The sequence below is a fragment of the Bos mutus genome, chromosome 16, assembly GCF_027580195.1.
Source record: "Bos mutus isolate GX-2022 chromosome 16, NWIPB_WYAK_1.1, whole genome shotgun sequence".
NCBI lineage: Eukaryota > Metazoa > Chordata > Mammalia > Artiodactyla > Bovidae > Bos > Bos mutus.
Window position 1 is genome coordinate 35,534,187 of NC_091632.1, and position 24,168 is coordinate 35,558,354.

Genomic DNA, 24,168 nt, shown 5'->3' on the forward strand with positions numbered 1-24,168 from the left:
TCCAATGCCATGCACTTATTTATTCCTTTCCATTCTTAAATTCCCATCTGACTTGTCACCAATAATTCATTTCCTTATTGGCTCAATCGCATAAGTAATCAAGCTGCCTGGCCAGCAGATGTCTTTTTCCTCCTCGGGCTCTGACCTCAATCAGGACAGCCCCATGGCATTGCTCTGGGCCCCACAGTCCAGTTCCAGGAGCTTGAAGTGGCAGGCTGGTGACACACATGCCTTCCCTCCGCCCACCTTCCTCCCACCTGGAAACATCTCCCAGACACACTGTGTGGACCCAAATCTTTGTCTCAGGATCTGCTTCAGTGGAACTCAAACTAAGGTAAAAGGTTTAAGTTTTTATCAAACTTGTGTTACTTAAATGATTTTTTTTTTCAAATTTAAAGTTTTAAAACAGTATCTTAGGGACTTCCCCAGTGGAGTAGTGGATAAGAATCTGCCTGCCAAAGCAGGGGACATAGGTTCAGTCCCTGGCCCGGGAAGATTCCACATGCCACAGAGCAACAAAGCCTGTGTGCCACAAACCACTGGGCCACGCCCTAGAGCTTTCAGCAAAAGAAGCCACTGCAAGGAGAAGCCAAGCACTGCAATCAAAGGTAGCCCCTGCTTGCGGCTAAGCAACAAAGACCCAGCACAGCCAAAAATCAAACAAACCGCTAAACAAAATAAAAATAAACAGGATCTTAGCCCTTTCCTGATAATGGCAGTCTGTGCTTGTTTGAGGCCAGGTGTTTTCTTCCCAGGGAGCAGGGAGTCGGGAGCAGGTGGGACCAAGGAGGGCAAGGCTGGTCCTCCAGGGAAGCTGTCTGTGGGCGTCTATGTAAGGACTTGCTGACCTGAGTTTCCTGGCCCATTTCCCTAGCTGGGCCTCTGAGCTGTTCCCCATGGCAATGGATACCACATCACTGCCAACATGCGCATCTCCTGGGTCCTGGGGCGCTGCCGGTTCCAAAGCCAGCACCCAACTGCTGGAGGCCTCTGAGGGGCCTGAATGACCTTGCTTCCTTACAAGCAGGGACGTCTATCCTTGGCCTCCTTGGCTGCAGGAGACGGATGCCACAGAGGGCAGGATTTGGTCTCCTTCCCCACTGGTCCCAGAACTTGGCTCGTGCCCATCAGGGTACGCATTCCCTAAGTGCATGCTTGTATCTTAAGCGAACATGTGCATGACCCATACCTATCAGTGCAGCAAAGGCTGGGGAGTGAGCTAGGTGGCCTGGTGCACTGGGTTCTTCCTCTGCCCCCTGACATGGCTGTGCCTGTGGCCTGGCCCCTCCACCTGCCAGCGGGGTGAGTGGCCTGTGGCAGTGGTCAGTGGGAGGAGTAGGCCACTGGCCAGGACAGCTGTGGTGATGAGTTGATGGGAGGAAGGTCAGCAGGTGGGGCCCCAGCTGGGCTTGTGGAGAAGACAGGACCAGGCTGACTCTCTAGGCACAGCAGCCCTGGCCCATGGTGGTTGGGGTGGGGTCGGCTGCTCCAGAAACTCCAACATCTTTCGGGGAAAGAAACCTCAAAGTTCACTGAAGCAGTGAAGTTTTACAAACCAGTCCAGGCCCTTCCCTGAATCTCAGGGCCCTTCACTCCTCACCTGTCCCCCTCACCTATGCACAGTCACTTTGGCTTCAACCTGGGTTCTCAAGCTCTGGGAGTATTGTCTCCTCCACCTGGTCCCCTCTTAAGACCCCTTCCTGGAGCCCTGCAAAGCCAGAGGGCAGAGGGGAGGGGGCCCCCTGGAGTCAGGCACTGCCCATCCAGGGGCCCTCAGGCTTTGGGCCCTCCTGAGAATGCTGGCTTGGCTGAAGGAGCAGGAGGAATTGAGCGTTTGGCTGAAAACCCTTCCTGTCCAGCCCTCCAACCACCTTCTTTCAATTACCTGTATGGGAGTCAAAGTCATGTAGAAGGAACAGACTCAGGTACAATAGAAAATTTTTGGTCCAGATATTGTTTACTTGCGAAGTCATGTCTGACTCTTTGCGACCCCATGGACAGCAGCACGCCAGGCTTCCCTGTCCTCCTTCACCATCTCCCAGAGTTTGCTCAAACTCATGTCCATTGAGTCGGTGCTGACATCCAACTGTCTCATCCTCTGTTGCTCCCTTCTCCTCCTGCTGTCAATCTTTCCCAGCATCAGGGTCTTTTCCAATGAGTCAGTTCTTCGCATCAGGTGGCCAAAGTATTGGATCTTCAGCTTCAACTTCAGCCCTTCCGATGAATATTCAGGGTTGATTTCCTTTAGGATTGACTGGTTTGATTTCCTTGCAGTCCAAGGGACACTCAAGAATCTTCTCCAGCACCATGGAGTCTGCGAAAGCAAAGACATCTCTTTTCTTGTTTTGTATGGACCCCTTTCCTAGTTTTCCTGTGTTGGCAGCCATAGGAAAACCTGGTGTTGAGTGGACATGTGGGTAGGAGAAGGTTCACGCCCATGGGAGGGAGCTGTCAGTTCTTCAGACGTGGAGCAATGCACCCTGAACCACAAGGTCTCCCCCATGAGATTTTGCAACCATACAGGTGTGGGGTCTCTGCCCATTCTCGCTGCCTCTCTGGACACCTGTCCATGCCTGCAGAGACACCCAGTCAGCTCCCCGGGGCAGGAATGCTGGTTTGGGGCCAGTTTCAGCCTCCAATGGGGAGTCAGGAGCAATAAGGTCCAAGCTGAAGGTCACACAGGCTGAAGTGGGTGGGCCCTCTCACCTCTGCCCAACACTGTGGGCGCCCCATGTGTCCTCCAGTGTCTGGGCCAGCTTGGGTGCCCTGGTCCTGTGGAAGAAAAGATGCCACTGCCTAGCTGGGCAGGACTGTCCCTCTGCCCTTGAGTTAAGCACAACCAGAATTGTCTTCTAGATCTCAAGTCTCCAGCCTCCAGGACTCTGCTAGATACTGTTTCCTCTGGGGGCCACCCAGTCAGCCTGTCCAACCTCAGGCCCTTGTCTTGTCCCACCCAACGCTTTTCTGTCTGTCCCTTGTGATAGAGCCAGAGTGCAGAAGGATGGACAGTGTGGTCTCACATTGGCCCTGCCCTGGGTGCCCTGCAGATGTAAAATGGCTCTTTGAGCCTGGGGACTGTCGGGTAAGGGTCGGGCCAGCGTGCTCGGGGCACGCAGGCAGGAGCCAGGTTCCTGAGGAGCCTGGGCCTCACGGTAAGCTGGACGCAAGCCCTGCCCTGGAACTGGTGGTGGGCGCACAAACTGGCTGTGTGGGGGACCATCGTGAGGGGTCGTGGGGTGGTCGGCCCTGCGGCCAGTCATCCTTTGGGGGTTGCTGTGTCGCGCCTGCATTGCTCGGGGGGACTCCCAGAACAGTCTGCACGGTGTCTGTCTCCCGTGTGGGGTCTCTGGGGTGTTGCCATCCTGTAGTAACCCACGTCGTCTGGCTCGGTGTCCCAGTCCTGCGTGGGACTTGGGTCATATTGCCCCGTCACGTGCGTGGGGACCCCGGGGGCTGGGCTGGGAGGCGTGCGGTAGAGGGTGCGCCGGCCCCATCCGCCCGCCCCTCAGCTGGTTTGCGGTTGTGGTGGGGGGCCCTGTGTGGGTTTCTGGGCTCTGGCGGCGACACGGCGGCTGGACGGGCGCCTTCGCTGCCGCGCAGGAAGTAGCCTCCACCGGATGGGGGGCCCGGGGCGCAGCCACCGCCCCCGCCGAGCGGCCTTCCGGCGGGCGGGCCCGAACGGAGCCGAACGGGGCTGAGTCCTGGACGGGCGGGGCCGAGCGTAGCCGAGCGAAGCCGAGTCGCGGGCGGGCAGGCCCGAGATCAGCCGAGCGGATCCGAGTCCCGGTCCGGAGGGCGGGCCCGAATGCGGCCGAGTGAGGCGGAGCGCCAAGCGCGGGCGGGGGGAGCGCGCGTTCCTGGAAGAGCCTGGCCGGTGGTGGGGGCGGGCGCATTCCTGGCTGGCGCTCGGCTGAGGCCGACGCGCGGCCCCAGACGACGCTCGGGGCGGGGCGGCGGCGCGGGGCGGGGCGGGACGCGGGGCGGGGCGGCGGCGTGAGCTCAGCGCCCGGCGCTCAGTCCGAGCTGGAGCGAGCCGCCGGGAGGATGTGCGCCGAGCCCCGCGCCGCCGCCGCCGCCGCGGTCTGAGGCCGCCCCACAGGCGCTCCGCCGCCCCGGAAGCCGCGCGCGCGCGGGCGGGCGGGCGGGTGGGCAGGCCGCGGAGCCGGGCGCGGGCGGCGGGGTGGGTGCGGGCCGGGCCGGGAGGCCGGCGGCGGGCGCAACGCGGCCGGCCAGCGCCGCCGGGACGAGCCGGGCGGGCGCCGCGCGGTGGGAGGAGCGGGGCGGCGGCGGCGGCGCGCCGCGCGAGGACGGCCCGGCGGGCCCCGCGCCCGCGCCCCGCTCCTCCCGGGCCCCTCGGCCTCGGCCGCCGCGGCGATTCGCGCCTCGCGGCGCCGGCACCTGCCCGCGCGCCCCCGCGAGCCCCGGGCCCGCGAGCGTTGGCGTTGGCGTTGGCGGCGCGCGCTGGGGCATGCCCGCGCCTGGGGCCCGGGGGCGCGCGGGGGCGCGCGGGGCCCGGGCGGCGGCGGGCGCGGCGCGGGGCGCGTGGATGTGGCGCCGGGCCCGGGCGGCGGCGGCGGGCTCCAGCGGCGGGACCCCTTCGCCCCGCCCGCCTTCCCCTTCGGGCCCCGGGCGAGGCCGAGGCCGCGGCCGTGATCGGCCGGGAGCCGGCGGCGGGGGCGGTCGGGGCCGGGGCCGGGGCGCCGCCGGGGCGCGCGGGGCGGCGGCGGGGGCCGCGGGGGCCCGGGCACGCGGGAGCGGGAGCGGCCTGGGGAGCCGGAGCGCACCATGGAGGCGGCGGCGGGCGGCCGCGGCGGCTTCCAACCGCACCCGGGGCTGCAGAAGACGCTGGAGCAGTTCCACCTCAGCTCCATGAGCTCGCTGGGCGGCCCGGCCGCCTTCTCGGCGCGCTGGGCGCAGGAGGCCTACAAGAAGGAGAGCGCCAAGGAGGCAGGCGCGGCCGCGGTGCCGGCGCCGGTGCCCGCGGCCGCCGAACCCCCGCCGGTGCTGCACCTGCCCGCCATCCAGCCGCCGCCGCCCGTGCTACCCGGGCCCTTCTTCATGCCGTCCGACCGCTCCACGGAGCGCTGCGAGACCGTGCTGGAGGGCGAGACCATTTCGTGCTTCGTGGTGGGCGGCGAGAAGCGGCTGTGTCTGCCGCAGATCCTCAACTCCGTGCTGCGCGACTTCTCGCTGCAACAGATCAACTCGGTGTGCGACGAGCTTCACATCTACTGCTCGCGCTGCACGGCCGACCAGCTGGAGATCCTCAAAGTCATGGGCATCCTGCCCTTCTCGGCGCCCTCGTGCGGGCTCATCACCAAGACGGACGCCGAGCGCCTGTGCAACGCGCTGCTGTACGGCGGCGCCTACCCGCCGCCCTGCAAGAAGGAGCTGGCGGCCAGCCTGGCGCTGGGCCTGGAGCTCAGCGAGCGCAGTGTGCGTGTGTACCACGAGTGCTTCGGCAAGTGCAAGGGGCTGCTGGTGCCCGAGCTCTACAGCAGCCCGAGCGCCGCCTGCATCCAGTGCCTCGACTGCCGCCTCATGTACCCGCCGCACAAGTTCGTGGTGCACTCGCACAAGGCCCTGGAAAACCGGACCTGCCACTGGGGCTTCGACTCGGCCAACTGGCGGGCCTACATCCTGCTCAGTCAGGACTACACGGGCAAGGAGGAGCAGGCGCGTCTCGGCCGCTGTCTGGACGACGTCAAGGAGAAGTTTGACTATGGCAACAAGTACAAGCGGCGGGTGCCCCGGGTGAGTGTCCCGTGGCAGCCGTGCCTGGGAAATGGGAGCCGGGCCTGGAGAGGGCGGGGTGCCCTCCTGGGTCGGGGGCTCAGCCTCCCCCACACGTTTCAGGGCTAGGTTTTGTTTTGTGGAAACTTGGGGGTGGTGTTGGCGTCCCCATAGACTGCTCCGTATCAGGAGGAAGGTCCTTTGGTCTGACTTCTAGGACTAGCTCCTTGCCTGGTTGGGAGCCTGGGGGGCAAGCTTGGGGGGTGAAGCCCTCCTGAGGCCCAAGCTGTTGCCCAGCTGGGTCGGGAGGGGCAGGCCTCTTTTGCCCTTAGTCCCAGGAAGTTTGATCCTGGCCGGATCCAGTCTGGAGCCTTCAGCCCAGGCCTTCCTGGGGACCAGGGGGGTGTCCAGGCTGAGTGGGGGGCAGGGAACCGCCCTGGCCTTCCCACTCCCGGGCTGGCACACAGAGGGGAGCCTGCCCGTGTCCCCAGCAGGCGGAACTTGGCTGGGCAGGGCCTGTTTGTGCCTTGAAGTCTTGGGAGACAGACTCCAAAGCGAAGCCAGGTGTCTGGGCCGTGGTGGCCGGGGGCCGAGACTCGGCGACTCCAGCTTTGTGTGTGTGCCTGGCCTGCCAGAGAGTGAGTCTCAGAGTCCCCTGTGTGGGGGCGAGGGCCGCTTGGCACCGGGATCGGGAACTGGTCAGCGGGCGCCTGAGGCTCTGGGTGTCAGGGGAGCCACTGGCCTGCGGTTTGTTTTGGACGTGCACGTTTTCTTCTGTCCTTTCCTCTGAGAGGCAAAGGGCGGTGGGGAGGGCCGTTGGCCTGGGGTCTGTTTGTTCGCCAGACAGTGGATCCGTGTGATCCAGCCTGGCAGCTCCTGGCCTCTCACTGGGGTCCACACCAGCTTTGCATGGCACCTCCCCCCTCCCCAAGTATTTGTAACTTTTCTTTTGAGTATCCAGGCTTATTAAATTGCACACACAGAATGCTGCATTGGCTCTGCTATTCTTGGGAGGCCTAATTAATTCAGCTATTGCATCAAACTTTTTTTTCCAAATCTGTGAATAGATGTTCCCGCCCGGTTTTCTCTGGGCGCCCCTCCAGCGGAGTGTCAGAGTCTCCGGGAGCGGAGGAGGGGAGGGGAAGCCAGGCCTGTCGCCTGCGCTCGGGAGGCCCGTGTGTGCTTGTGGATGTGCTGGTGTTCCTGCCTTCGGCTCCTCTGGCGCCCAGGTGGCAGCTGTCTGCAGACCAGGGCTGGGATTGGGCAGGAGGGACGGTCTGAGTGGGCATTGTGGGTGGGGGAGGGTGCTGGTGGCAGGTCCCAGCAGGCTGATCGGGCCTCTCGTTTCAGACTGGGAGCTGGCCGTGTGTGGCATGAGGGGTGTTCTCAGTGAACTGGGGGCTTCTCTGTTTGGGGTGCCTGCCCCCTCGACAGCCATCGTGGCCCAAGGGCACCCTGTGTGCAGGATTGTGGTGGGTTCTGGCCGCCTGGATAAGCCTGTGGTTGAAAGGCTGTGGCAGGTCACTTAATGCAGGGTGGAGAGGAGACGGTCTTGTCTGCAGGGTGTGTCTGTGTTTGTGTCCGAATCTGGGTCATGTGTGTTTGTGGTTGTCTTCCTGGGGTCGGCTGTGGCAGCTGCAGGCCGGGGCCTTGGCTCCCTTGCAGAAGGCCCTGCTGTTCTGAACATGAGTGTCCGTAGGCTCAGGGAAGGCCTGGCCTCAGCTTATGGGCCCAGGCACTGCCAGGCAAGTGGGCAAGACGGCCCCCTGAGCCGCGGCCTCAGAAAAGGGGCCAGAGCGAGCTTTGGTGTTTGGTGATTCCCCAGACGGTCGGCGCTACCCTTTCCTCTTGTGCCCTGCCAGTGGTGCTTAGAGCTCTCGTTGGTTCAGGGATGCTGATGGTGATGTGATCATCCTGAGAGGTTGGGGTCTCCAGGCTGTGTGTCAGTACCACGTGTTGTCACAGTGGAGTCTGGGCCGGTGATCCCATGTGCCCCCGTCCAGGCCTCGGCTGTGCCACTGTCCGTGCTGGCTCCTGTGCTCTCCTGTCACCCCCAGCTCAGTTGTCCTGTTCTCTGGCCTCTGCCCATGGCTTTGGCTCTGTGACCGTGCACTCGGGAGTCCTGAGCTGTGTGGTCCTTTACAGGTCTCCCCAGCACAGCCTGTCTGTGCGCCAGGGACACCCAACCCCGAGTGGGAAGGGGATTTCGGCCTCAGGGTGGGGAGCTCATGGGGAGTTCAGGGGAAAAAGCTGCAGGGAAGACCCCCTCCCCAGGCTGTGGGCCTCTATTTGCTCCACCCACTCCTGACAGATTATTCATGGGATACATTTTGATTTCTCCACTTCTTTCTGTAGTTCATTTTAATATTTTTGATCTCCTGAGGCCTAGGACAAAAAGCAACAGAGAACGGGCTGGAACTGCTCTTTGTGGGGGCCTCAGGTTCCTGTGAGATGAAGTGAGCTGATGTTTGTCCTAGGCACTGAGGGCTGCGGGGGTCACCTGGCTCTCTTGCCGCCAGCACTGAGGGGGCCGCACGGGGGCCTCCTGGGGTCCTGGGGCCCAGTTGCCTTCACCTGCCCTGCTGTGCCTACAGCCTGAGCACAGCAGGGTGGCGGTTCCTGTGGTCACTCCAGCATGGGGATGGGGCTCCAGCCTGAGCCTGGAAACCCTTGAAGGTGGTGTGTCTGCGCATGCTGGCCCGGGGGGTGCTCCTCAGTGATGCCCCTCACACCATGGGGGCCCTCAGGACATGCCTCCGGCCATCTAGCCACTGTCAGGGCTGCCGGACCCTGGTGCCCTGCGCTGGGCGGGTCTGACTGTGAGCTCCTCGGGGCTGCTCCTGTGTCCTGGCTCTGTCCCTCCCTGGCTGCCTGACTGAGCAAGCATGCACCTCAGTTTCTGCGTGTTGAGACGGGGACAGTATGCATAGCAGTTGTTGGCGGTGTCTTGGAGGTGTGTTTGGGTGACGAATGTTGTAGGTGGGCAAGGATATGTCTTTTCCCTGCCGGACCGTGTAGCAGTGAGGTGGGAGTCTCAGCCTCCCCATGCCCCCTCCCTTGTCTTCTGTCTGATCGACTCCATCCCTCATCTGATGGCCCTTGGACTAAGCTAGATCTGTCAGTCAGGGAGGGGGCGTTGGTATGTGTCCCTCGTTTTGAGGGATGGCTGCTCGTGGGCCAGGTGGGTGGCCGGGTTGCACTGCCCCCCCTGGGGCTGGAACTGGGCGGGCCCCTGCATGATCGAGAAACAGGCCGTTGGGAACTGCTCGCCTTCCGAAGGTCCTGCTTCCCAGGCTGGAGACCAGGGATGCTGTTTGCTCATGGGGCTTCTTCCTTCAGTGCTGAGTCCCTGCAGGAGTGTTTCCACAGAATTGCCTGCCTGGCAGGGGCTCATGGACTGAGGGTCCCCGTGCTGTGTGAGTGTCCAGAGTGAAGTCTGTGTGAACTCCCAGCAGTGGAGCAGTTTCCCCCATCACCTGGGGATGGCCAGGCCATCAGTGTGGAGGAGCGTGGACTCTGACAGTCCCTGCTGGGCAGCAGCTGAGGCTTTGGTGAGGGAGATAGGCCATAGGGATTCCGTTAAGTGGGCACGTGTTGTATGGTCAAGCTCAAATGGCCGTGGGAGAGATGGTGTCAAGAACGTCCATCGGGCTGGAAGGGACTCTGGCCAGCCTGCCTCTCTTAGCACCTCCTCTTTATCGTGGGGCTAGGCTTACAGATGCCCTTAGTCTGGGCACAGGTGTAGAGGCTTGAGTGTCCCTTCGTCCACTGGCTTTGCTCGAGGTTTTTGTGGGCACCATTGTGATTTCCTGGCTCCTGACGCTTTGCCAAGAAGGTGGGGTGCTGTTGGGTGATGCTCTGCAGCCAGGCTCCTGGATGGGCCCAGCCCCGCATGCAGGAGGATGGAATCAGCAAGTTGGGCTGGTCCTTGGTGAAGGCCCCAAAGCGAAGGCCCGGGACTCATCAAACGGGAAACAGCTGGTCAGCCGAGTGTGAGTGAGAGAGGGTGTGGGGGGCCGGCCGAGTGCCCTTGTCTGCGTGTGGTGAGCAGGGCTGTGTTGAAGTGGTCCTCCAGGTCGGGGCCGTCTGCCCATCAGCCCGTCTTCAGCCATCCTGCTGGTTTCCAGCACTTCTCTTTGGAACTGGGCGGGGCTGTCGGCTTGCCGGGGGCAGCAAGGTCCCTGAGTGGCCCTTGCTTCTGTCCCTGCTGCCCGTCTGGGGACCCTCGACCAATGCAGGGCTTTGAGAGTAGAGCCGTTGGCTCCCAACCTTGCTCACAGCCCGTCTGAGTACTGTCTGTCTGAGATGCCAAGCGAGGCCCACGAGGAAGTCTGGGGAGGTGACCGCTGGGCGCCGGGAGGGCCTGGGGGAGGCGGTGCTTCCGGGCCCTGCACCCTGGCCGTCTGGCGGGAGGTGTCGGTGGCCGCCGGCCGGACTCTCTGTGGCCCAGAGACTGTTACACAAGCAGCAATAATGTGTCTCTTTCTAAGGATTGCGAAAGTTGGGGAGGATTTCTCCACTGGAAGAATTATGCAAGTTTCAACTGAAATGTTTTTAAAAAGTTTCTTTGTTTTGAGTCAAAATACAGAGGCTGAATTATTTCCTTAAGATCTGTGAGAGCTGCGGGAGAGGGAGAAGCCTCCACTCTTCCCAGGGCCCTGCTTGCTTCCTTCTTTCCTTCCCTCCGGATGCCCATCACATGGGGATGGGGCGTGTTTGGGGGAGGTTGGGCCCCGAGGTCACGGGTGGGAGCTCCTGGCCACACGTGTCCGTGGATTAACAGGGGCCTGTCAGAGCCCCAAGAAGGGATGAGAAGTCACTTCTGGGAGTGTGAAGCTGTCACCGTGGGGTTTGAGGCGGGTTCCTGTTGGTGTCGGATTAGAGCTGTGACTGGTCTCTGTGTTCATGTGAGTGGAGTGGGGCGGGTGGGGACTCAGGCTGTGTGTCTACAGTTGACTGGTGTGGCTTGGGCCCTGCAGGGTCCCAGGACGGCCGGAGGAGCCCGTGCTGTGACCCAGCTCTGTGCATGCAGGGCCGGCTTCTCTGGTGGCCCGGGAGCAGCCGGGGTGCTATAGGGTTTACAGCGTTTGAGTCTCCTCTGATTTTACGTTTTTCACTTAGAAAGACTCGAAGAACGCTGCGACTTCTTGATTTTGCAGCTACAGATAATAATTCAGGAAGTCTCGGCGTGGCTCTGTGGCCGCGCAGCCCGCAGCGGTCGGGCCTGCCCCGCGGTCTGGGCTCTCCGGGGAGACCTTTTTGCGGCCGACCTGGGGCTTGTGTGTTTGTGGTTGTGTTGTTGGCTTCGTGTGGGCCCCCAGTTCCGGGCCCGGAATAAATACTTGTCGAATGACTCATGGAGACATGAAATCACTAATGTCAAGGTTTATTGGCAGCTTGGCGCTTGCTGGCTAGAAAAGGAAGGAGCTGGCGCTTTCCCTGGAGTGCATGGAGCCGTCCTGTGGGGCCCCGGCTCAGGGCTGCTTGGGGTTCAGAGACGGCTCCACCTGGACAGGCCCTGACGTGGCTTCCGCTTGGATGTTGGTTGGTTACTCTGAAAGGAATGTCTCTTGTTGAAAACAGGCTTCTCGGGCTACCATGCTGCCTGTCACAGAAGATGTGGTGACGGGTGGTGAGGGGGCTTTGGCTGTGGGGGAAGGAAGCTGGAGCCACTGGGCCTGAGGGCTGGCAGGACTGCGGGTGGTTGGAGCGGAGGGGGTCTGAGGGCCCCAGGCACCCGTGAGACCTCACTCAACCCCTGAGCGCCTGTGAGGGGTGTTGCTGAGTGGAGGTGACCATCATGTGATGGGGAGGGTCTGAACCCCTGGGACAGGGCCGGCAGTGAGGAACAGGGCTGGGCTTCGGGACTGCAGGTGGGGGTCACCTGCATGTTGGGGGTCACCCACTGGTGGCCCCATGTACCTGCACCCACCTCCCTCTGCCCCAGGAGCTGTTGGCCACGTCCTCACAGGAGCCCAGCGGTGTGATTGGTGTCTGAGGACCTGGCTGGAACCTGGGCCTTCTCTGCACCCCACTCTCACCTCATGTATCTCCTGGGCCACATAGCGTTCCAGGAGGGCTGAGGGTCCAGGTTTGTGTGCAGTACGCAACCCCCAGTACCAGAGCCCCTCTATCCGTGGCGCTTGCCAGTGACAGCCAAGAGGGCCCTGAGCCCTGGGGAGCCTGGCGGCCCTGCTGGGCTGGAGGGGGGTGGGGGCTGTGACTGGGCCTGTGTGTGGCCAGCTTTCTCTGTGCACGTCTGTCACCTTGGCTCTCTCGTGACCCCATGGTTCTGGTTTGTGGTTCAGGCCTGGTGGGTGGGTGCAGCATCCACACGCTATGCTGCAGTCCTCCGGTCTGCGTGAGCTGCCTTCAGAGCCTGACCTGCTCGCTGACTGGGGTCACTGTGGTCTCCAGTGGTGCTGGTGGTTCTCTCATGGCTGTCATGGTTCCGCCCACCCGCCCCCGTGGATGCGTCCTGTTGGCCTGATGGTCTCCTCTTGCTGCCTTTCAACTGCTGGAACAAGAGGGGCCCTTGGTCCTGGGGATCCCCTTGCCTTGCGTGGGGCTGGGGCTTCTCTTGCAGGGACCCACGGGTCCGGCCATGGACAGAGAGCTGCAGAGTCTTCACAGAGAGCCGTGGGGCCTGGCTGGCCTCTCCTGTGCCTCCCAGCCCAGCTGCCGTGGTTGTCTGGGTCTGACTGTCGCCCCCAGTGGGGCCAGTGTGTCTCAGGTGTTCTCTGAGTCCCTGGAGGAGGTGGGGCGTGGGGCGGGGGCCGCGGTGCCGCCCTGGGAGGAGGGCAGGTGCATGTGTCCACAGGTGGTTCTGGAAGCTCCTGCCCAGCCCCACCTCCAGGTCAAGGCAGCGGGGAGTCTCTGCTGGCCTTGCCTCTACCTCCACATGGGGTGGGGACCCCAGGCCTGGCGTAGTCCCTGGGGTGCAGCCTCTGCACGTCCAGGGAGGGCAGGCTGGCCTTGCAGAGGCTGCTGGCTCCCCCCACCTGCCGCCTCCCACTTCCTGGTGTTAGAACCACGTTGCCCAAACCATTAAAAAAATTATACTCCCATGTTGAATGATATGCAAATGTAGTCAATTAAGCGAGGGGATTTTAATTAGCAGTTTAAGTTCATGTGTGAAGTGCCTAGCCTTAATTACTTGACAGTTTTGTTGTAAATTTGCTAAGTTTTTTTTTGCAGAACTATCAAAACTGTGATTTTTTTTTAACATCCTTGTATGTAATAAGTGTCGCCCAGCTTGCCTGACCCTAGTGGGTCTTGTCTGCATTTACAAAGCTCCTTAAACTGTGAAAACAGGGTAGGCCCTGGGCTGGCTCCATGCGGCTCCAATAGTTAAACTGGGTTCTGAGTGGCCGGGTGTGGGTGGCCGAAGGGTCCTGGGCTCCTGGGTGGTGGACCCGGGGACCCTCCTCCCAGCTGGGGTCTGGCTGCCTGCAGTGGAGCTGGAGCCCGGCAGTGTACCGACAGGCAGGAGCGCAGAGGACCAAGGCTACAGCCCTTGCCCAGCAGACCCGGAATTCCTAAATTCCCAATCTTGCTCCTTCCCCACTTCCAGGAAGGAGGCCCCCCTCCTGCTGCCGTGCACATCCCCCCGCCCCCCAACCCAGTTCTGACGATGCGGCCCACCCAGCCTGGTGTCCAGTTTCTACTGCGGGAGAGGAGACATGTGGTCTGTTTGTTGGATTCGGATTCGTGTTGGACTCTTCTCCCCTCTGGGGAGGATCTGCTTTAATTTTCCTGTTGCTGTCGTTGAGGTGGTCTCAAGTCATCCAGGTCTTCTGTGGTTTTTAGTGTCCCTTCCAGGTTTTATTATCTGAGCTCCGGGTGTTTCACATACGCAGTTAGGATTTAAATGTTCTCTTGAACCGCCTTGCGATTTCTCTCAGGAGTCCATGTGACAGAGGCTCTGGCCGGGACCCTGCAGAGCAGGCGGCTGTGAGTGGGGGAGGGATGGGGTGCAAGCCTTTTGAGGGGCTCGAGGGAGAGCCACCTGGGCCTCTGCCTTTGCTTGGTTAAGTTTTGAGGGGTGAGCAGAGTGAGCCCAAACGGTGATCCCAGGGCAGGTTCCTGCCCAGCGGTGAGCACCCACCACCCACTGGGCCAGCATGTGTGTGGACTTACAGCGGGTGGTGGTGTGAGGGCAGATTCAGGCGCCCGCGAGTGGGGAAGGGGCTCACAGACACATTCTTGGTGCTACACTGCTTTCATCTCACTCATCTCCCCCAATCTTCTCGCTAAAGCAGACCCCAGGCATCATTTCACACGTGAGTGTTTCAGTATCCGTCTCACAGATACGGAATCGTGGAAAATCATTACCTTGGGGCTGTTAGCGTGCCTGGCAAAGTTGACAACAGTGTCGGAATGCCTGCGGGTCCCCAGCCTGTGTTCAGATCCCGCATCTCAGACGTGGCTCTGCTGGCCTCCCTCATCCATGCCCCTGTGCACACGTGTGTCTTGTGCACGGCTGTGCCTGTGGGCAGCCATGGAGCACTTTGGTGAGCAGTCTGTGGTGTTGAGGGTCCTGGAATGTCTTTCACATCCAGGGCCAGGCTGTGTTTTTGTTATTATGCAAGAGGCTTCAGAGAGTGTCTTAATGTGGACTCCTCCCAGGAGCCTCAGTGCAGCCATGTGGAAGGCCGTGTACACCTGCTGCCAGCTTCCAGCCCCCCTACTCCAGCATCCTGAGCGCCCTGTGTTGACCTGCGTCCAGCGCGGCTGTGGCCCTCACCCCCACCTCGTAGCTGGGGCTGGTCCCTGCTCTTGTGTGATGGGCGTCGGGCCTCCAGTGCGGGCACCCATGGATGGGACTGTGGTGCGTCCTTGCTGCAGACGTGTGCATGTGTGTCTGGGTCAGAGGTCACGCTCAATTGTTTTCTGCAGGGAGGGTGGGGCCTGTGTCCTGAGGGGCCTCAGGTCAGTGGTCGCTGCAGGCACATCTCCTCTGATGCCCGGGACTTGAGCTGAGGCTCTCATAGAAGACTTGGCGGCTCAGAGCGAGCTCCCAGCCTTGTTGGTCGCGCTTCCGTTTGTCCCATTTGGTTGCTCACACACAGGGTGCCTGTACTTCTCTGGGTATTCCCTTGGGAGACTCTGACCCAGAGAGGCAGGTCGTCTTCATGGATTCTTGATTTTGTTGCCAAGATTCTCCCTTTTAACAGCATCAGGTACCTGCCTACCTTCCTCCATCCTCACAGCCTTAGTCACTGTCGTTCAGAATAGTCTTGTTGAAGGGAGTATCTCATTGGTTCATTTTTTCCTAAAGGAGTTGGCTATTTTATTATTTTTAGTATTCTTTTTCCTATAATTTTCCTTGTGTGTGTGTTGTTTATTGTGGTAAAATGACACTTACAATAAAAACCATCCTCCTCCTTTTTCTAAGTGCATAGCTCAGTGGCATCGGGCACATTATCGCTGTCGGGCAGCCGTGCCCACCATCATCTCCAGGACTTTATCCTCTTCCCCGCCACGCCCTCCCCTGGCCCCCACCCTCCTGCTTTGTGTCTCTGTGACTCTGACTCCTCCAGGGACCTCAGAGACGTGGAATCATGTAGGGTGTCTCCTCTTACGTCCGGTTTGTTTCTCTCCGCATCGTGTCCTGAGGTCTGTCCACGTTGGAGCAGGTGCCAGTGTCGGGACCTTCTCCCTGTTCAGGGCTGGATCCTGTTCTCTCGTATGGATGGACCACATTCTGTCTGTCCGTCATCTGACGACGGGCACCTGGGTTGCTTCTGTGTTTCGGTTGCTGTGCGTGGGGCAGGTCCCTGCTCTCAGTTCTGCTGGGCACGTCCTCACAGGTGGAATTGCTGGGTCACACGGTGGCTCTGCGTCTGCTCCTTGAGCAGACCCTGTACTGGCTTCCTCAGCAGTGGTGCCCCGTGTCCCGGGTTCCCTGTGTCCTCGCCAGCACTGGTTTCTGGGTTTTGACAGTATTGGTCCTGAGGGGCGTGAGGCTGTCTCGCTGTGCTGTTGATTTGTGTGTTGAGCATCTTGTCATGGGCTTGTTGGTTGTGTGAGTACATTGGCCTCTGAGGTTTAGCTGGTGAGCTTGACATGAGACTGTCCTCTCTGGAGTCTATGTCCTGCCCCAGTTTCTTGAGAAAGTTCTTAAGAGAGGAAGCGGTGGTCTCATGCTTTTCCCCACACAGAGGCCGGAGTCTCTGCCTTTTAATCTTGTCACCACACGGGGGTTGCGTGTTGGGCCCAGAGCAGGGGGACACCCACCTGTGTTCTGGTTAGCTTGAGGGCAGCTCTGGGCAGGAGAGCCTGCCGGCTGGATGTGGACTTTCCCTCTGGCTCCGGGACAGCCAGGAGCCCACGCCCAGGACCACCGGCCACTTGGCGTTCTCCCTCTGCCTTGGACACAGTTTCCTGAATGACTGGTGCATGTGCCCCTCTCCTAGGCTTTGGGTCCAGCCCAGCTTCCAACCATGATTTCCACTCGTTTGTCTCCGTTGGTTTCAGGAGGCCACAGTGACAGGTGGTCCGGGAGACACTGGTTGACCAGGCAGACCAGGCTGCTCCGGGCCCTGACTGGTGGCCCTGGCCAGGGTGGGCTGTGCCCGCACTGCCCATATCCCAGCCCCGGGGCTGCATTGCCTGAGCAGTTGAGTGGCCTCTGAACCAACCCAGATGTTTGGTTTCCAGACGCCCCCATCTTGGCCTCTTGCGGGAGCAGGAGTGGGAGTGGACCCGAAGGCTAGGGACTGGAGAAGTGGCCCTCTGCTTCTTTGTCCACTTTGTCTTAGCTGTTGAATATTGATGAGAGTCTGCGGTGTGAGGGCGCCCTGCCGCGTAGCTCTTGAAAGGAGGGTCCTCGATTTTTGTTTTGCAAATACTGCCAGGTCTGCCTGCTGGGTGGGGGTGACACCACTGGTTGGATTCAAAAGGAAGGCCCGGTGGTGGGAACCGGGGCAGGGCCTGCAGGGACCTCGTGAGGGTGGCTCTTTGTGCTCTGGTTGAAGAAAGAAAGAGAAGTTGGAAACCGCTTGGGGTGGGAGGGCCCCCCTCTGCCCCACCTGCTGCCCACAGTGAGCAGAAAGCACTGTCTTTGGATCTAATTTTAACCTCTTTCTTACCCCATTTTCTCTGTGCAGATGTTAGCAAGTATAATTTTTTGTATTTCTGGTGAAGTCCAAGTTCCTAGAAGTCTAGAGAGGCAGCATTGCTTAATGGTTAGGGGCAGGGATCCTTAAACTTGATTGCTGGGAATTCCCTGGCGGTCCAGTGGATAGGATGTAGCCTTTTCACTGCCGAGGGCATGGGTTTGATCCCTGGTCAGGTGAACTAAGGTGCTTCAAGACACGTAGTGTGGCAAAAACAAAAACATTGGCTTTTTTTTCCCTAAAGAAACCAGATATACCCACTTGGTTCCTGGGGCCGGATCCTGGCTCGGGCAACTTGCCACTGGTATTAGAGGCTTTGGCAGTTCCTGGGGCCCTGGTGTCCCCGTCTGTAAAGTGGGTGGGGGAGTGGGGTGCCTCCTCTCATTGGTCATTACAAAGGCCCAGCACTGCGCCCGGCCCTCTCTCTGTCTTCCTAAGCCGGGGCATTTGACAGGAGCATCCCAGGAGCCCGGCCGGGCCCACGTGTGGGCATACGCAGGCTGGCACAGTGGCCTCCTTGCAGCCAAGCGGGCCAGCGGACGGGTGCCAGCAGGTGCTCTGAGCGGAGCACACAGTGTACCGGGCGGCCAGGCTCCCTGTGCCAACAGCAGCTCTGGGCAGCCTGGGGCCTGTGCAGTGTGTGGTCAGTGTGCCCATGTTGGCTGCCCTGATGGGCTTGCAGAGTCTCAGCTGACTTCCACGCTTGGTCCCAGGTGAGGCGGGTGCTGGTGCGTTTAACCGGTGTGGGGTCCTGCTAGAATGCTGGGAGCCGCCTGTCCTGGGTCCCCTGGGCTCTGTATGCAGCCAGGCGTGTGTGTGCGGACCCAGGTGTCCACTGCGGTGTGGTGCTTGGTGACAGGCTGAGGGAGTCCCTTCTCTGTCAGGTGCAGCCCCCAGGTGGACCCCTGGACAGACGGAGGACCCGCATCCTGTTTGAGCAGGGCAGGTGGTTCGGGTTTTCAGATGGGAAGATGGGAAGACTGGGGGTAACTCTTCACATGGGGACTTGGGTAAACGGCCAGCAGTGGTCAGCGCCTCATCGGCAGCCTCAGTCTCAGTGGAGCAGCACTGATCCCAGAGCCGTTCTTACCCAGAAAGATGAGGATTTCCGGAAAGCAGAAACAAGGCAGTGTGTCAAGAACCCTCTTAGGGAGGCTCGCTCGTTCCCGTCCTGCTCTTGGGGCAGAGCCTCAGGAGGGAGGAGCCCAGGGGCAGCAGCCAGGGTCCAGGGGTTGGCAAGGGGTGGGGATCCCATCCACCTGCTCCTTCTCGCTACAGGTCCTCACATGCTGGATTATGCATCACCCTTGCAGAGAGTCGAACAGAATCAGAGATCTGTTTTTCAAACTAGGGTTTGTTACTGTTCAGGAAATTTGGAATTTTGAGAGGTTTTTCATGCTGCTCTTGTTCCATTTCTGATGCTTTTGGGTCCGATTTAGAAAAACCACTCAGTGTGGCTTACATGTTGCAAGATGTCATTGCCCTGCCCAAGCTGGGTGTCCCCAGAGCACTGCTGTCCCTTGGCACATGTTCTTGTGTCCTTACACCAGGGGGTGGCTTCCACGCCCCTGCGGATGGCTTCCACGCCCCTGTGGACAGAGGAGCAGCCAGCCACCTGTTGGTGAATCTGCTGCCTCTCCTTGGTTCAGGACTTTTTATTTTTTATTTGTTGTGTACTTGGCTGCACCGGTTCTTTGTTGTGGCACGCAAGATCTTTTAGCTGTGGTGTGTGGGATCTATCCTTGATGAGGGATTGAACCTGGGTCCCCTGCACTGGGAGCACAGAGTGTTACCCACTGGATCACCAGGGAAGTCCCTGGGGCTTTTTTATTATAAGAAGTTTTCAAGTGAAGCTTTTCTGCAGTGAAGCTTTGAGGCAGATTCCCCAGGGTTCACTGCCATTGTCCTGCTGCATTGGAGGGAGAGTGTCTAACGCTGTGGTCCTTGGTGTGTGACCGTGGGGCCCCGGCTGCAGTGCCGTCATGCTCCTCGTCCACTCAGCCCTCCCGCAGCAGTTTGCTTCTGCCCAGGACCCACTAGGATGGGCCCTGCGATCTGGCATCTCTGCCTGAGCCTGTCCGCTGAGATCTCCCCACCTGCGGTCCTGCCTGATGCAGCATCTGAAGGGTGAGGAGCTGTCCTGTGGGCACGTGCTGGGTGTGTCTCCTGGCTGGTGTCAGTGGCAGGCTTGGAGCCCCCTCCCCTCGGGGATGGCAGCTTCGCTCACACTCGTGGTGAGTCTGCTTCTTCCCTCTGTGGTTAATAAATAATCTGTGGGCAGACTTTAGACCCTGGCAGTGTACGCTTCCCGTGAACTTGCTCCTGGTGGGTTGGCTGTCCCTCCAGGATGCTGCCTGACCTGCTGCTCCTCTCTCTCCTCCCCTCCCCCCCACCCTCCTTCCTCTTCCCCTCCCTCCTCCTCCGGCTGATTGGTGTCACCAGATTAGCCCCAGACAGTGTTGTGGTCATTCCTGCCATTATTTGATGCCTCAGTCATCCTCTTTGGGCCACCTGCTAAGGACTCAGTCTCTCCCTATGGCTTTTCTCTGACCCCCGACCCCTGCCCGACGCCCCCACACGTCCCTGCAGCTTGTGGCCCATCCCCTCCTGACTGTAAGGCAGCTGGTCACTGGGGGTTTAGACACAGATGCAGCCCCTTGAGTGGTCACACCTGCCCCCCAGCAGGAGCCCCCAGGGGTGGGTGGGTTCCAGTCTCAGGGTTGTGTCATGGTGGGGCAGCAGTCGGTGGCTGCTGACAGTAGAGGGTCTCGCTGCCTGTGAAAGTTGGGCCATTTTCCTCGTCTTGTGGGTCATGGATGAGACCCGAGCCACTTCCCCCTGATTTCTGTCCTGGGCCTCCCACAGGGCTGCATCTGTTGCCATTTCACTCTGAGCCCAGAGGCTATGTCTGTGCCTCTGTTCACTCCGCCCTGGATGTGCCCTGCCCTGGGGTCACTCACGCTTTTCCGCCTGGGATGCTCCCAGGTTCCCATGTGATACGTGGGGTCAGGAGGGGAGGGCGCCTGGTGGGCTGCACGCCCTCCAGGTGCCTGTTACTTCAGTTTGAGGTGGAATGGAGAAGATTGAAAGCCATCCTTTTTTCCCCATTTTAAAAACGAATCTTTATTCTACTTCAAATCTCTGAAAGCTCTGTAAAGTTAAAAAAAATAATAACAAGTGTTGATTCATTTTAGCTGCCCTAATAAGAAAGATGTCGTTCAGTCACTAAGTTGTGTCCGACTCTTTGTGACTCCAAGGACTGCAGCACGCCAGGCTTCCTTGCCTTTCACCATCTCCCGGAGTTTGCTCAGACTTGTGTCCATTGAGTAAGTGATGCCATCCAACCATCTCATCCTCTGTCACCCCTCCTCCTTCTGCCTTCAGTCTTTCCCAACATCAGGCTCTTTTTCAGTGAGTCAGCTCTTCACATCAAGTGACCAAAGTATTGGAGCTTCAACACGAGTCTTTCCAATGAATACTCAGGATTGATTTCCTTTAGGATTGACTGGTTTGATCTCCTTGCTGCCCGTGCTTGGTGCTCAGTCTTCCCCAGCACCACAATTTGAAAGCATCAGTTCATGGCGCTTAGCCTTCTTTATGGTCCAGCTCTCACATCCATACATGACTACTGGGAAAACCAGAGCTTTGAATGTGAGTGTTTTGAGAGCAGTAGTCACTGTTCCAGGCTGGGGTCCTGCCCTTGGTGTGACCTGATGGTCTGAAGGTCCTCTGGGTCATGGTGGGGGGGGGGTGTTGGGGGTCACGATCCCAACAGGTGGCCCAAGGCCTCTGTGGCTGGGAAGGTGACCCCAAGTTCTGTGCCCTGTGCTGGGGACACAGCCTCCCAGGGAGCGTGGGCGGAGTCCTTGACGGCTCCAGTGCACTGTACCTGCTGAGAGCTTTTGCCTCTGTCAGCTGCTGACCACAGAGTGATGTGAGAGCCTGAATGCAAGGACGGGCACCTAGGAGAAGACAGACCTTAAAGACACGCTGGGCCACAGCCACCTTGCCCTCCAGTCTTCCCACATAGTCCATGGCCCTCCGGAGAGGATCAAGCCTGTGTCCCCAGAGCCCCTCCCAGCTTGAGGCTAGTTCCTTGGTGAGGCCAGTGTTGGGCCAGTGCAGGCTCTGCCAGGAGTACCTGTGGGTCTAGCTATTGGCAGAAGGTTCTAAATACTGAGCCTCACAGGAACATAAGGATGGCCTGATTGGAATGAATATTTAGGATCTGATTTGATTAAAGTTGCTTTGGCTAATCTGTGGGGTACTATGCACCATGGGTCACAGCCTCATCCATCCCGATCTGCAGCCAAGCACCCCGCCAGCACCGCCCCCGCCACGATCAGTGAGCATGGGCATCGTGGGGCTGGGGGCCTCAGGTCCTCCCCGACGAGGCTCCCAAAGCAGCATGTGTGCTTGTTTTCGATGTACCGTGTGTGTATCCCTGTGTCCAGGTCTCTAGGGAGGGGAGAGGGACATTGTGTGTGTGGGTCTGTCTTTAGATGGGCCCTTCGAGGAGACAGCACGTGAAGCTGAATTCTCTCAAACCTTCCTGCACACATGCCTGGTAACCAAGGCTGCCGCCACCACCAGGGGCCTTGCTCTTATTCCCGAGGATTTGTTCCCAGTGTGCGTGTGTGCGTGCTTAGTCGCTCAGTTGTGACCCTATGTTACTCTCTGTGACCCCATGGGCTGTAGCCCACCAGGCTCCTCTGTCCATGGGATGGTGCATTTGTTAGTCAGTGCCTGGGAGTGAGGCGGAGGCTGAGACAGGCCCCTTGGGGATGAGGAGGAGCTGGCCCTGGCTGTGCTTCCAGCTGGGTGCCATGTGCAGGCCTGGCCTCCCTGCAGCTTGCAGGGCCCAAGGGGGTTGGGGGGCGGCGTGTGTGAGCAGCGGGCAGAGCAGGGCCTCCCTGTGGCGCTTTCTGTCGCCTGAGGCCCCAGAGCCATTAGTTGAGGGCCTTGCCCCCACCTTGCCTGGGCGACAGGTTTTGTGTGGCTCATGTGGAACTGAGGGGCCTTCATTCAGAAGCTGGAGGATATGTAGCCCTGGGAAGCCCAGCATGAGTGGGAAGAAGCCTCACAGCTGCCCGGTGGCGTGAGGGGTACAGAGAGGAGGGGGTGATGTCAGCCAAGGCCTTGGCCAGGCCTGGCACTGATGGCCCCTGTCTGTCACGGGCTGATGTGGACCCCGGGGGCTGCTGCAGGGCGGCATTGCCTTCTGGATGCCTCACACCTGCCCTACTCATCCCCTGCGAGGCCTGCTCTGATGGGGAGCCATCCCAGGCCCCACGCACACCCAGCATGCCTGCCACCTTGGCGGTGCCACCTAGCCCTTGCCACGGGAGGGGGCTGTGGACTGTGCTCACTGGATCCCCTCTCCCCCCCACCCCTGCAGTCAAGAGAAGGGCTGGAGGTACCAGACCTCCCTGGGCCCTGGGGGAATCTGACAGTGGCAGGGGGTGTTGAGGGCTGTGTGAGCAGCCTCTGGGCTGCAGGTCTGAGCGTCTGTGGCCAGGAGCTGTCCTGAACTGTGCTGCGGTGTTTCAGGCGCCCCAGGCATGTTCGTTGGTCGGTCCAGGGGAACTTCCCTGTGCCTCCGAGACTTTCTGAGACACGTGGGAGCTTCTCGTCCATCTCTAGATGCTGATTCTGTAGAGTTGGGAAGGCCCGCCATGTTGACTGGGCTGTCATTCTGCGAGGTGCATCTGCTTAGAGTGCTAGCCAGCCTCTTGCCGACCCCTCTACCCTTAGAAGAAGCACCATCCAGCCGTGATTGACTTGTTTCCAGTTTTGGCACCGATGGAAGGGCTGACCCAGGCTCTCCTGCCCATCAGGGAAATCCCAGGGTGCAAGAACCCCTTGCAGGGACCACTGCTGTCTGTCCCGTTGCTCTGTCCCTTGAGTCACCCTGCAGTGGAGCTGCGTCCTCCCAGGAATGGCCGGACTGCAAGGTCAGGATCCTTGTCGGCTGCTGTCCATTTTGGTTTACTTGGTGCTCAGTCTGGACATGTTGACGTGCACCCTCTGGCTGTCAGATAGCCCTTGTGTGCGCTCCTGCTCGTCACCGTGGCCTCTGGGCGGGAGCAGAGTTAGGACCTTCTGTTTGCTTCTGATGTCCTCAGGGTCTAGGCCAGCCGACTCTGGCTGTGACTCAGCCTTTGCAGGTGGGATCGTGATGTCCTGGGTAGGCACGGCCATGGCGGCTCTTCTTCCTCCAGATGCCCTGTCCTCCTGTGGGGCACAGGTGGGACCTTTAGCCCCATGCTGCCCGGTAAGGCCTGCTTTGTCAAGTGGTAGGAGGTGTAGGCTTGTACCCTCACTCCCCAGGCACACAGACATCATTTCTTCATCTGTCTGGGGTTTGAGGGTATGATGTTTGTTTTTATCATTACACAGGTGTCCTCTTACAGCTAAAGGGCACAAGGCCCAAACTCAGCGTCCGCGTCCTGTCTTCCCTACTTGGCATTGGGCAGGGGCTTCCTGTGGTTCACAGCTTATCCTCTGTTGACTCCATGTTTCTCAGTCACCTCCAGGCCCGCCCAAGCCTGTGTGTCTCAGGTCTGGATAAATCGACCCTTCATGCTGACCACTGTGACTGGGGGACTGTTTATCCTGAACTGGTGGACAAGTTCTGACCTCACTTCCTGTCTGCTCTAGGTCCTGCATGCTGACAGGTCCCACGTTCTGACCTCACTTCCTGTCTGCTCTAGGTCCTGCATGCTGACAGGTCCCACGTTCTGACCTCACTTCCTGTCTGCTCTAGGTCCTGCATGCTGATAGGTCCCACGTTCTGACCTCACTTCCTGTCTGCTCTAGGTCCCGTGTTCTGACCTCCCTTCTTGTCTGCTGTGCGTCCTCCATCCTGGTAGGTCCCTTGGTTCTGACCTATCTGCTCTAGGTCCTGCGTTCTGACGTCACTTCCTGTCTGCTCTGTTTTTTTCCAGATCCTGACATCACTTCCTGTCTGTCTGTCTGTCGTGTGTCTTGGGTTGGTCAGTCACTGTTTCCTGCTCCCCTGTGTGGTCCTGTCACCTCTCGGAGGCCGAGGTGCTGGACCTGGCGTGTGCCCTGCCTCTTCCTTCTGAGCCCAGCACCCGACAGGTGGCTGTGCAGGCCTGCCCCTTTTGGGGTGCCTGGTGGCATGTCCCAGCTGTTGGCCCACTGCTCTCCGGTGACCTGGAGAGCCTTCTGGCTGGACGTCAGCCTCTCTGTCTCTTGGTGTCACTTTCTGGAAATTTCCTCCAGTTTATTGTCATGTTCATTTTTCTTTAAGTTTTATGTTTTATTTTTGGCTGTGCTGGGTTTTCATTGC

At 59.8% G+C, this 24,168-nt stretch overlaps 1 protein-coding gene across 1 annotated transcript in view; it reads left to right on the plus strand.

The window, feature by feature from the left end:
- The first annotated feature begins 4,495 nt into the window (after positions 1–4,495).
- Positions 4,496–24,168, plus strand: part of SKI (SKI proto-oncogene) — a 53,886-nt gene continuing 34,213 nt past the window's right edge. The window contains exon 1 of the mRNA XM_005888898.3: positions 4,496–5,754. Coding sequence (XP_005888960.2) covers positions 4,786–5,754 — 969 coding nt within the window. The 5' untranslated portion in view covers positions 4,496–4,785. The remainder of the gene's footprint in view (positions 5,755–24,168) is intronic.